Source organism: Syngnathus scovelli, chromosome 11, assembly GCF_024217435.2.
Source record: "Syngnathus scovelli strain Florida chromosome 11, RoL_Ssco_1.2, whole genome shotgun sequence".
Taxonomy (NCBI): domain Eukaryota; kingdom Metazoa; phylum Chordata; class Actinopteri; order Syngnathiformes; family Syngnathidae; genus Syngnathus; species Syngnathus scovelli.
The window spans coordinates 10,672,765-10,685,021 of record NC_090857.1 but is presented as its reverse complement, the minus strand read 5'-3'; the positions used below and the strand labels follow the sequence as shown (position 1 = coordinate 10,685,021).

The 12,257-nt window shown below is 42.4% G+C and overlaps 2 protein-coding genes across 4 annotated transcripts; one reads left to right on the top strand and one right to left on the bottom strand.

Annotated features, from left to right (window-relative positions):
- Window positions 1-105: 105 nt before the first annotated feature.
- Window positions 106-8,213, bottom strand: znf362a (zinc finger protein 362a). Of its 3 annotated transcripts, XM_049734543.2 has the most exons (10): window positions 8,102-8,213; window positions 7,123-7,252; window positions 3,416-3,482; window positions 2,979-3,150; window positions 2,630-2,749; window positions 2,100-2,403; window positions 1,758-1,982; window positions 1,592-1,670; window positions 1,026-1,184; window positions 106-866 (listed from the first exon to the last, which is right to left on the bottom strand). In XM_049734543.2, exons 3-10 carry the CDS (start codon window positions 3,479-3,481, stop codon window positions 711-713), a joined length of 1,281 nt encoding a protein of 426 aa, XP_049590500.1. In that variant the 5' UTR covers window position 3,482; window positions 7,123-7,252; window positions 8,102-8,213; the 3' UTR covers window positions 106-710. The 3 variants fall into 3 exon arrangements, with proteins under 3 accessions (XP_049590500.1, XP_049590501.1, XP_049590499.1); XM_049734544.2 differs by lacking the exon at window positions 8,102-8,213 and having other exon boundaries at window positions 2,979-3,144; window positions 7,123-8,082; XM_049734542.2 differs by lacking the exon at window positions 8,102-8,213 and having other exon boundaries at window positions 7,123-8,080.
- An 856-nt stretch (window positions 8,214-9,069) lies between these two features.
- Window positions 9,070-12,173, top strand: LOC125977703 (uncharacterized). The gene is made up of 2 exons (XM_049734552.2): window positions 9,070-9,217; window positions 9,696-12,173. The coding sequence occupies exons 1-2, from the start codon at window positions 9,070-9,072 to the stop codon at window positions 10,442-10,444; spliced, it is 897 nt and encodes a 298-aa protein (XP_049590509.1). The 3' UTR covers window positions 10,445-12,173.
- Window positions 12,174-12,257: the final 84 nt, after the last annotated feature.

The window sequence follows — 12,257 nt, the reverse complement described above, 5'->3', positions numbered from 1 at the left end:
AATTTAATGTCAAATTTTACTTTATTTGAATTAAAAATGAACTAAAACTGTCTGACAGCTGATGTGATTTGGGAAAAAAATAAAAATAAATCACTGGCCACTCTGTGAAGTTCGGATTATTGTTTTATTCTTTAAAAAGAGTTTGACAGTCAATCCTATGTTGTTTTTGTGTTAGGACACACGAGGCTACCACAATAATAAACAGATTGTTAAACTTAACACTATTGTCTTTGCAAAGGCAAATTTTGTGATATAAGATAACTCTTATTCGTATTAAATTGTGCGGGTGGACCTAATATGCCGGCCTCTGAGTTGAACCCGTTTTTTTTCTTTTTTTCTTATCAAAACATAGGTGATCTCAGGAGGGAATGTGGCCAAAAAGAATAAATACCAATGATACAAAAAAACTCGGCACATAATATTTACATCAACGTGGAACGCATACTATTTATAGAAGATACCTTAACGAGCATTAAAAAAGTTAGGGAGCGTATAAAAAAAGAACAATCTGTGACATCACAATAAATGTTATAAGTCTGTCCTTTTCAGGCCTCAAAGTGCTCATTAGACATAATCCAGATGCGTATATATATATTTATAATTAATACAGAGGAAAGTATTACTGTACCTCCTCATAGGATATTAGTACACTCTGGCACTTTGTTTCTTGTTTTTGGTCGTACCCGAGTCCATATGGTTGTCGTCATATACTAAACGGAGAGAGCGAGGTGATGTCGGGACAAAATGGCGGCCGCGCTCAGGTCTGAGGCATCCGTCCGGGGGTGGTGGTGGGGGGCGTCGTTCCTCCGAGGCCCCCCGTGTTGCGCCGCTGCGTGCTTGCACATGTGCTTCATGAGGTAGGTCTCCTGCAATGCAAGGCGTGCCGATGGATGGTGAGCGTTTTAGAGAAAAGAAATGTCGAAAAAAGTCCAAGGAAATTTCTGGGGCTTGTGGTATGCGGCAGTTGGCCCCCCATGATTGAAATAATTCTAAGAAAATTAAGCTAGCGGTGACCATTCACTCACCGACGTGTACGCTCTGTCGCACGTGCTGCAGCAGTAGGCCCGAGCCGTCTTGATGGCGTGGGCGGAAAGGTGCATCTGCAGCGACGCCGCGTCCGAGTAAGCCCGGAAGCAGTTGGAACACTTGAACGCCTTGTCTTTGTTGTGGTGCCTCTGGTGAGACTGCAAACAACAAAAATCTGGTATTTCATTTGCCCTAAAAGGTAAAATAAAATTTAAAAAGCAGAAATAACGCAAATAAATAATGTAAATTACATTACAATAATTGCTCTTATTAATAAAATACAAAATAAATGACAATAATATAATACAAAATGAATGACAAACTTAGACATGTATATTACGTATATTGCACATTACTATTGTTTTTGGAATGATAAAATAATGAAATAATGAAAAAAAGAAAATATTTTCTTTTATCTATAAATAAAATTTATTAAAAAAACGTTTTATTGTAATACAAATAAACCACAATATTTTAGTTTTGCCATAATAAAATATAAAACAATAATCACAAAACATACTATGTTGTCTTATAATGAATCAAGTAAAATTTAATTTGAGTTTACCTGAAGATTAGACAGCTGCGTGAAGGCCTTCTCACATCCGGGCTGGAAGCATTTATACGGGCGATCCCCCGTGTGGATTCTGAATGAAAATTAATTGATAAACAACTAAAATGGAACACGACTGAAGCTGTATTTCATACACAGAAGTCTTTTTGGAGCATCTCACCTGGTGTGCTGCTGCAGGTGCGAGAGCTGTCGAAAGCACTTCTCGCAGTAGGCGCACCGATACGGCTTGAGGCCCAAGTGGATGCGCAGGTGCTGCGCCAGGTACGGGGCGTTGGCGAACGTCTTGGTGCAGTGAGGGCACTTGTACGCCTTGGCCTCCGTGTGCGTCTTCGAGTGAATCTGCATGTCCGACTTGGAGAAGAAGGTGAGCGGGCACACTTTACACCTGCGGTCGGGATACAAAGGTGACTCGTGATGCTTTGGCTTGTGCTCGATAGATGGACAGGAAGAAGAAGGTAGTAGACATCTTGAGCCTCTCTAATCCACGGCCCGATTAGCGTACCTGTACGTTTTCTCTTTGGCAGTGATGCTGATGGCGGACTGGTCGTTGCTGGACGCCAGGATGGGGTACGGCACCACCAAAAGCGAGGAGCCGTTCTCTGCTTTGATTTTCCGACGCCCGTCTTTCGGCGGCTTGGACACCCCGAGTAGGCTCATGAGACCTCCGTTGGTTCTCCCGGGGTCCATCCCGTGGGGGTTGGCGAAGCTGGAGAGCAGGTGGGGTGTGGAGGCACCCGAGGGCGGCGTGGCGGGCGAGGTGACCTCAGAGTTGTTGAGGTTTCCTGTTCTGGATGCCAGAGAAACGCCTGAAGGACGAGATGACCCGATAACAATGATGCATTCGAGGAAACTGGGGAATTTGAATGTACTGCCTCGCATGTAAGCAGTCACAACAGCATCTTCAAAGCTTGAGTAGTTGATCGATATATCGCTTCATGCTAAAATATGAAAGTAATCATTGCTCGCACAGATAAAATGTTTTTTTTATAATCAGGAAAATCTAAATATTTGTATTAGACAATATGCCGTCACCTGAGAGGTGGTTTGCCCGAGCAGGGTGTTCAATGAGCTGACGCCAGTCCTCCCACAGTCCCCTGGCTTTGATGGCCGCTTTGCCGTCCAGGTTCAAGTTGACGTCGCCGAGAATTCGACCTGAAGAAAACATCGGTGTCATCATTTGTAGCAATGAAGGACATTTTTCTAGGTTTACTCAGTGCTTTCTGTTATTTCCTTTCATGACTGAAAATGGTTCATGTTGAAATGTTTAATTTGAGTTATTTCATCCATTTCTGTTAACTATAATAACCATGCTTGCCACGTATCACCAAAGTGATAAACTTCACAAACGTGAAAAGCTCGGTATGCAATCGTGACGACGTACCCGTGAGTGAGCTGGAGGTGGGCCGAGCGGGGCTGGAGTGCAGGACGACGTCCGACTGCTGGGCTTTGGACGTCACGTGCTGGTCGCCTTCTGGAGACAACAAGGGCTGCTGGGAGGGGAGCGTCACAGGCGCTGGATGAGACGCTCGAATCTTCTCCGCCATCAGCTGCTCCTTCATTCCATCAAAAGAGAAGACTCATTAGGATGCTTTGTGTTTGTCAGAGTTGCTGTTCCTAAAATAGTTCCATTTGAATGTGATCTGGTGTTTTTATATATCTATATATACTATAATTTTTGTACGATTCCCTACTGAATTCCTCGATCACGTTGCCAAGTAACTACGTGAATAATCAGAAAATTCAAAGGACTGAGGTATGCAAAAACACATCATTTTCCTCTGGAAAATTTAAAGTGAGCAGACTTGAAATAAGACTCACCTGCGTGACAGCCATGGCTGGTGGCGGGGGCCAAAAATAGGGACTGTTAAAGCGAGGTTCCGCCATTCTAGAATACATCGAGAAAAAAAGAACATTTAGATCGGCTATTTCTTATAGTGTTTTTTTTTCTTAATTTGGCATTTTCATTTCATTTTTATATGTGCTACTTAGACACTTTTTTCTCCAACAGAGGCAAGTAGGAGGTGGATCTTTATTTAGCTCCTTGAGCAGACAAGGTGAAGTCATTTGCAAGAAGAGGCGTCCATGCCTGTTAGATATGCAATCACGTGAGAGGCGCTGTGGTTTGGGGGAGCCTTCACTGTCAAAGTGTTATCAGCGTAAACACAGGCATCACACACCAGGATGTCCAACAACTGACCAGCAGCAGTCAAAAGGTGAGTGAAACAAATAATACCCTAAACATAATTACTTTCTTAAAATTGGAATGTTATTAGAATGTTTTTATTTCACATTTAAAGTAAGCATTTAGGATTGGCGGTATTTGGACATTCATGAGGCACGTCAACAACTATTGCAATAATGCAAATTCCACATGGAAAGATCACAGTTGTAGAATTTCATTTAAAGCAAACGGAAAGTGGAAGAACCCAAGCCTGAAAAGACAACAAAAATCTGACATTTTCATTTGAAGCAGTCATTTAGAATAATTTGACAGAAAGAGTAAATTGGGCAAAGGTTATCTTAATTATGACTGAGATCCACATGGTCAAACTTCTATCTTCCCCCGCCATGAAATAAATGGTATAGTCCTGCACCATTCGTGAACCAAGTATCATGTTAAATACTGACGAAAAATAGTAAATAATTCAGTCGTTAATAACTCAACTTTTTCAAGTTTCCCCCAAACCACAAAGCAAATGGTAGTCCATGAACTACAAAGTAGCCTTTAAGCATTGTGTGGGGGAGAAATACATCATAAAAAGAAATACTAAATATAACAAATAAAATTACATGTAATACAAAATTATAATGATTTTGTTAAATTTCTTTTTTCATTGGGCTCAAAGGACCATACCATTTTTGATTTTACAACAGGATCATACCATTTTATATAGCACGTTCTTCAGGGTTCTGACTTTAACAGGATTAATATTGGCTACTTATGATCCCCCTCCCTACCTCCTCCATTTTTTAAACCAATTACATGAAAACCTAATCTGTTGTCTTTCCTGCAAAATTGTGGATGATGACAAGATTAGCACATTTGCTGGATGCTTTTGCAAATACCAAATGATAACTTGCTACACAGACGACAGTATCTAAAAGTGCTTCAGAGCACTGTAATACAAAAAGCAATGCATTTTTTTCAAGTGTCGTGCAAGTTAGACGAGCCTGCTGGAGGTGAAAGCGAACTACTGCGCCTGCCATCATTAGACAAATATTTAAGGGGGGGGGGGGGTGTTACAGGACCAATGTTTTTTTTTTGTTGCTCTTGGCTGGCGTACGCGGCCTAGTGTTATGCCTCGGCTAAAGCAAACACACACAGGAATGGTTTAAGAGTGCCAAAGTATGCAATGAGAAATGTTTCCAAAAGACGAAAACCAATGGGAAGAAAAAAAAGATTTTTTTTTTAGTGCATGCAAAAATTCGATTCTGCACATCTGGACCACATGTAAAGACGACCTCAGCCTACCATAGAATCGAATAGTCTCCAAGCATAATGTAGAGGCAAGAAGAACAGGGGCCCTCCGGTTGCGGCGTTCCGAGGTTGTGAAAGGACACAGTCATTTACGTAGCGGCGTAAGAATAGAAGAACTGCTTACTTGGCATCTTAATTACTGCTTTTAATTGGATTGTTAGTGTAAGTCAAGTCAAAAACCAGTGGTTCTCGTACCATGTAAAAATACATCTTCGCCCTCCACGTAGCACCATTATAATAATATATCAAACCTAAATGTTCATAAAAGACATGGAGATTTTATTAAAAAAAAAAAAAAAACCAGATACAGCAGTGCCTGAAGATAAAATAGACTATCAAGTGACCCCATGTAAAAGGTTAAAAAAACAAACAAAAGCTAAGCTCCCAGTAAACATCACTACTAAAGAACTCTTGTCTTGTTTGTGAACGAACTGGCATAGGGTCTTTTATCTGACACAAAATTTCAAAACTGCCTTCTCTCCTGCTTGCTGTTTGCGGCACACAAGCGCCAGCAATCGTAATTCGGGTCAGCTGTGATGTAAAACGGAAGCACTGTGGGTAATACTTTAACCCATGCTGATCAGAAGCTAGATACTAAGGCCAGATGCAAGAGGGGGCGATTACTCGGGTAATCGATGAAATAATCGATAAGATAGAACCTATTCATATTCACATTTGAGCCATGGCCTTTGTGCCCTGCATTTTTGACATTCGGAGACCTACAAAATGGCATAACCCCTTAACTTTATACGAAACAGTGTGCACATTCGGATACAGCCTTAGTTGAAATGTCCGACAGTTCATTTTCTTACTCCACCTTATTCCTTGATTGTACAGTATTTGAGCTTGCACATTAAGATGACCCCCCCCCCAAAATGCAATCCTTCCATCCACTATCTGAACTGCTTTATTCAGTTTTTGTTTTAATTTCTAATTCTTAAAAATGAGCATTAATTCAGATTTTTTGTATGCACTAAGAACTGAACAAGTTCATTAAAAAACTGAACTTTGAACTATTGCATAGATAACTAAACTTAAAAAAACTAAATAAAATCACATAGTATAAACGAAAAATGTAGAGTAAAAAATATTTGTAATAAAAATAACAATTTGAAATAGTCAAATGAAGCAAATACACAAAACGGTTATTTAACGCTATACAATTTAATTTCGAAAAAACAACAATAAAATAAAAGTCAAACTAAGCTTAAAAAAAGGTCAATTTTATATTTATATCTATTTTATATTTTTGAAAATAACACGGCATGCACGACTAAAACTCCTCGGTTTTGGGTTCCTGTTTTATAATCCATCATCATCGTCATCAATCACCATCAATGCAGTAACAGTAAAAACAATTATTACTACTGCGAGACGATTTGGGGGGAGGCTGTCATCTTCAGATGATATGAATAACAATCATCATGAAAATGTGAAGCTCCATCTTAAAAAGACGCAACGTTTTATTGTGCGCTGGCTCGTTGCAGACTGCCGTCTCCTCTGCTCTGCTCTGCTTTTGGCCCAAAACGAGACAAAAGGGAAACAAAAATGGCAGCCCATTCCTCGCTTTTATTTTTATAAGCAGCGGGCGATTCCGAGTAAGCACAGGAGAGCAATTGTCCCCGTGCACGTCGGGTGGCTGTTTCCCCCCCACCCAGCCAGCACCACTCTTTCGCCTTGTTGACTTGCATTTTGCAGCTTTAAATATCCCGGCTGCTTGAAGGGGGAAAAAAAACACAACACTAATGACACTTCCTCCCACAAACACGACGTCTTTCATGGAGGATGTGCAGGAATCAACATTTTCAGTGCACATACAATGGATGCGACGTAATGTAACGTAATGGTGGGATAAATATACATTTATCACAGGGGCGCCGCAGGGTGGCTCGTTTTTTTTTTTTTTTGTTTTTTTTTTTTTTTAGGGGGGGGGGGGTGGCAACTTAGTTTTTGCACGACTTGCGTAACAACGACGCTAACCCAGCGAGTTGAAAGCTCCGCGACGTCGACGGGATTTTTTTTTTTTTTTTAAGGAAAAGCCACATACCTGCTTGAGTGAGCGCGCAGCTGGCACGATGATTCTTTGGGCAACGATCGCCACTCGTCTTCTTTTCGTGTCGATTTGCAGTCAGGCGGACTTCAAACCTTCCGGGTCGCCTGTTGTTCACTTCTGGGTCCTGCAGGAGGCGAACCCCCGGCAGCAATACGATTTTTTCTTCTCTTTCTTTTTTTAACCCATTTTATGCCACATTTTGGGGGGAATTTTGGGGTAGAGAGGACGATGGGAGGGAACGTGAACGCGCTGCCTCTATGTTGGTGGAAATTCTGCACGTGAACGCGCGCGCTGATGTGCGCACATCAGCACCAGGTGGCGCTCTTAACACTTGACTGACTGAGCGGTCCGCGCGAGGAGCGTCATCACCATTATCATTACACTGGGCAACATTTTTTTTTTTTTGCTTGCATAAAACATCGGGAGTGTATAATTTTGAACATCATTTACAATATTTAGGCCTCTCATCAGCTGGCCTGTTGTTACTTTTTTCTTTGTTATTGTCTTTTTATTTTTGATTTGATGACGTTTGGCATGCACAAACTTGGCCAATAAAGCTGATTCTGATTTAACTTTTAAATTTTCGTTTCTGAAGACCAGAAAGCTGTCTATGGGAGAAAAGCTGTTTTGAAGCTGAGAGAAGAGGGCAAATCTATCTGTCAAGCAGAATCAAAAAATATTTTCTTTGCAAGGCTGGAATGGATTAATGGCACTTCCAGTCATTAGAATAGGAAAAGTTACAAGCACGGTCAAGGAATGAATTAAACTCACATCAAGGCACCAATTGTACTTTCTGCAAAAAAGAAGTGCGAAAACGTAAAAAGAAAAAGCATGCAAAATTTCAATAATTACAATTAGGGAAAAAAATAGACGTTAAGAAAATCCAACAAGGCCTGAGGGAGGGGAGGGTTCAGTGTATTAGCATGCAGTTGCCCGAACAAGTTCAATAATTCCCTCTCTGTTTCACTCTAACCTTGTTTGTCTCGACACGCTCGTCTCGTGGTCCAGCTAGTTGCCTGACTGGTTCCCCGAGCCTGTTCAAACAATGCCACACCCAGCACTGCTCCAGGTGCAAGCAAGCAAGGCGCCCTAGGAGGCCACGAGGGGAGGGGAGAGGGGGGTTATCAGCAACAGCAAAACGGGGTGTGGGGCGGTTAAAGGAAGAGAATGTATTTAACAGCTCTGGAGTGACATGCGGCACTGAAGACTCCCGGGAGGGGGGCGACCAGGTAATGAAAACTCACAATGGTGATATTTTTTTTATTTAGTTTTTTTTACTGAGTGTCCATGCAACGTCCGTGCAATGTTGTGTTGCTGATTTAAGTGAATGCCACTTTGTGTGTGTGTGTGTGTGTGTGTGTGTGTGCGTGTGTGTGTGTGTGTGTGTGTGTGTGTGTGTGTGTGTGTGTGTGTGTGTGTGTGTGTGCGTGTGTGTGCGTGCGTGCGTGTGTGTGTGTGTGTGTGTGTGTGTGTGTGTGTGTGTGTGTGTGTGTAAATCTTATGGGGCTGTCAGTGGCATAATTCAGGATTACTTCTCACGCACACTACTGAAACAATCTTGCACATGCTGAGTTTTTTTATTTTTTGCAGACATCCAAACTTGCAGTATATTTTCTGAGTGTATTTTAGTATGATTCATTTGCGTGTGTGTATATGAGCAAAACAAAATCATTAGGCTTCATGTGAGTCTTTCAGTATTGAACATGGAAGCATTTCAGTAGTGTTTGTTTGAAATCATTTAAATGATGTCCCGATGCTTCATCTTAGTAAACAGTGCAAAGTTCAAGTATCGATCTCCAAGCACTGGATGAATAGAAACAAGTGCAGGAAAAATGATTACATTTCTAGCCTGCTAAGCAGCTGACATTCCTGAGCTGCTACACCTCAAGGCAAAATTGGCAAACCTGTTTTGAGCTGCACGTGTGTCATTTCTCCGCAGATATGGACAGCGTGTTGGACAGCGCGTCTGTGTTGTGCGTCTTCAAAGTTGTGTGCAGCCTCCTATCCCTGCCCTTGCTGGTGACGTCGCGAAGTCCTGTGGGATTCTGCGGCTGCTGCATCCTCATCTTCACCGATTTCCTGCTCGCAGGTGAGCGAGCGGCAAGGGTGCTCGCTAGTTTTAGCGCTGGCTACTAATGATTTCATTGTTAGCGCTCTCAAGTGGTTTAGAACCATTATTTGAAAGGCAGGACTTGACTGTGTGGTTCTATATCCTACCCTGCCGCTCTATCATAATGATGTTCCACAGGGGTCAGTTTTAGGCCCCCTGTTGTTTTAATTGCCCATGGGCTGCATTTAAAGAATGCATTGTATTTCCTTTCACTGCCAGTTAGATCTGTCCTGCATAGCGAGAACATTTACTTTTTGGTACTGTCTGAAGAAAATCAAAGCGGCACTAAACTGCTACCTCCCACACACACAGACACACAAATGTGTCCTTGGTGTTTTACAAATACATGTTTTGTTTACAGTACACAGTTTTCTGTTCCTGGTGGACTTTGCCATCTTCAGCTTGAACCTGAACAGGAAGTTGAGTGAAAACATTGTCAAATGGTGTCTTTGTGCAGTTTACCTGAGCCTCCTGGGCCTCTTTGAGCGGTGGTTCGCCGAGCTGACGCCGCCGCCGGGCGTGATCGCCCTCCGCTTCCTGCTCTTCCTGAGCCACACCTACGGCGCTGTGCTGATGCTCATCACACCCCTTATCGCCGTGGAGATTCTCACCCGATTTCTGTGGACAACGAGAGAAGAAGAAGAAGGGAAGGAGGAAGTGGAGGATGAAGATGATGCGGTGAATGGCGGCTGGCGGTGTCACGCCATTGGCTACCTGTGCTGTTTGTCGGTGTGGGTGGCGGTGGCCCTCAGCCTGCGGTGTCGATGGAAGTCGGAGGAAGCCAGGGCCATGCTTTGTTTGGCCGACAGCGGCTCTTTGATGCGTTGTCTGCCCAACCTGCTGAGCCCCCTACCCAGAGCGATGAGTCCCTGTTGGGGCGTGGCCTTCCTCGACTTGATCCTGATCCTGGTCATGTGCTCACTTCTCTTCCTCACACGAAAGATGGTAGGTGACGGCCGGGAATGTTCCTCCAAGGAGAAGGGATGCACGACGGTGCCCTTCGAGACGCTGCGCAGGGAGGGACGGCGGGATTCGAACTTGACGCTGGCCTCGCTGGCCGTGCTCGGCGTCCTGGTGCTTCCACTTTACCTTGGTGTCAATGTCCTCCTGCTAACGAGCGTGGAGACCCTGCTGGACGCCAGTGTCCGCTGGTTTTTGGGATCTACCTACAGAGGCTCCACCGCTGTTGTTGTCATGGCGGTGTGAAACGATTGGCCGCCGATTGGAAAGGGATTATGGTATTATGGGACAGTGTTTACATGCGAGGACTTGATGCTGAGAAGGCAGTTTGAGGGAGGCTTTCTGGCTAAAGCCGTAAAGGATTAGTGGTCACTTTGAGGACCACCACACAATGAGACTGGCTCTAGGAAATAAAAATATATGATCAGTACCAGTTTTGACTAAAAAAAAAAAAAAAAAAAAAAAGGGGTGGGAGCAACTTTCCCCCAAAATGCACATTATAATTCAAAATTTAACAGACGTGAGTGAATGGTTGTTGCTTCAAGCTGATACCTCCCTATAAGATATGGTGACACGATGGTGTCAAAGCACTACCGTTAAACTAGACAAGAGTTTTAAACGGTTTGAATGGAGCTCCTCACCTCATTTCAACATAGTTGAATTTTTTTTTCTTGGCACCAAAGCATTGAACTGACAAAATGAAGCTCCTCTTTCAACATGGTTCATAAGCCCCAAGATGCTGGAGGTTGTTGCCAAATCAAAACTATTGTATCCGACAGGGTGTGAGCACAACAATGGTGAATAGGAAAGTTTTTCAGTGGAAGTTTTAAAAAAATATTTTAAGAAATTTAGCATATAGCTCAGAGCCAGCTGGGATAGCCTACAGTTCACCCGTGACCCCAATTAGAAAATATAAGTGGATGATTAATTAAAAAAAATAAAAAAATAAAAAAATAAAAGATTGGTGTGTGTGTGTGTGTGTGTGTGAAAAGGAATACAGATGGTTCTGGTGCTGCTTTGACTGTTACAATAAAACAATACATAGAATGCAATCAGGACAAAAAGAAAAAAATTAAGAAAATGAATACACTGTTCTGTTACACAACCAAATGATGCTGCCTTTGAAAAAATTGTTGATTAGTCTAATAAAAGAACACGCGGACAATGAGATATTTTTACAGATCCTGTATGAAGCACAGGTGAGTTAGAAAAATCGGTGGTTCAAACCGTAACAGAGGAAATCACAGGGAAAAACATTCCCATAAGTAAATTAATTATTTTCCATTTTTTTAAAAGACCTTAAAAATGTAATACTATAATTGAAGACTTGAAATATTTAAAATGGTATGAAGCGTTGTGAAGCATAGTGTTGCATGTTGCGTTTGATCTCATATTGTTTTCATAGTAGCTGGTGCTTGTGGCGACTATAGTTGCAAACGTAAACAAAGATGAAACTGAACTCACGCAATGAAAGACGAGACGAAGCAGCATCTCCCACGCTCACGCAACAGATTCAACACCAGAGGGCGCCATACGTTTCCTCGGAGAGTATGAAGATGGAATGCGAGGAGGGAAACGGTGGAGATGGGGAAACTGAGAATTTCCTTTCCTGTGCTCAAAACAAAATGACATCACAAAATGACAACAAGGTTTCTTCTTCATAACTCCAAAGCAACCGACACGACTCCCTGGAGTCTTTCCTCCTCTGAGTAGAACCCACACACAAAAAGATAAAAAAGCTGACTTTCTCCCTCAGGACACCTTGGAGCCATCAAAGAGGAGTCACAAAGAAGACATCAGTGACTTTTTAATGGACAATTTCCCCTCGGGTTAAGGGGGGGTTGAAAAGATGACAGGGCGAGTTGTCACAGACTGTAAAAAAAGTCAAAGAGGATGAAACAAGTGTTAAGTTGTAGTAATAATAATGGTGCAAGACTTTCATTCAAACGTGAAATAAAGCAGCAAGATTGTTTCATGTGGGCCGTCATATGTCATGTCCTCCCAAGGACAAATATTCACAAATAAAAAGGATATTGTGCAGTACACTGTCACAAGGATC

What these genes read in the sequence shown, in the direction of transcription:
- znf362a (XM_049734543.2), bottom strand. Translation starts at nt 3,481, where the DNA reads ATGGCGGAACCTCGCTTTAACAGTCCCTATTTTTGGCCCCCGCCACCA. An exon ending in TCGGGCAAACCACCTCTCAG is followed by an intron (nt 2,404 to 2,629) that starts GTGACGGCATAT and finishes CTCGTCCTTCAG; the next exon opens with GCGTTTCTCTGGCATCCAGA. An exon ending in GCCAAAGAGAAAACGTACAG is followed by an intron (nt 1,983 to 2,099) that starts GTACGCTAATCG and finishes TCCCGACCGCAG; the next exon opens with GTGTAAAGTGTGCCCGCTCA.
- LOC125977703 (XM_049734552.2), top strand. Translation starts at nt 9,070, where the DNA reads ATGGACAGCGTGTTGGACAGCGCGTCTGTGTTGTGCGTCTTCAAAGTT. An exon ending in CACCGATTTCCTGCTCGCAG is followed by an intron (nt 9,218 to 9,695) that starts GTGAGCGAGCGG and finishes GTCTTTGTGCAG; the next exon opens with TTTACCTGAGCCTCCTGGGC.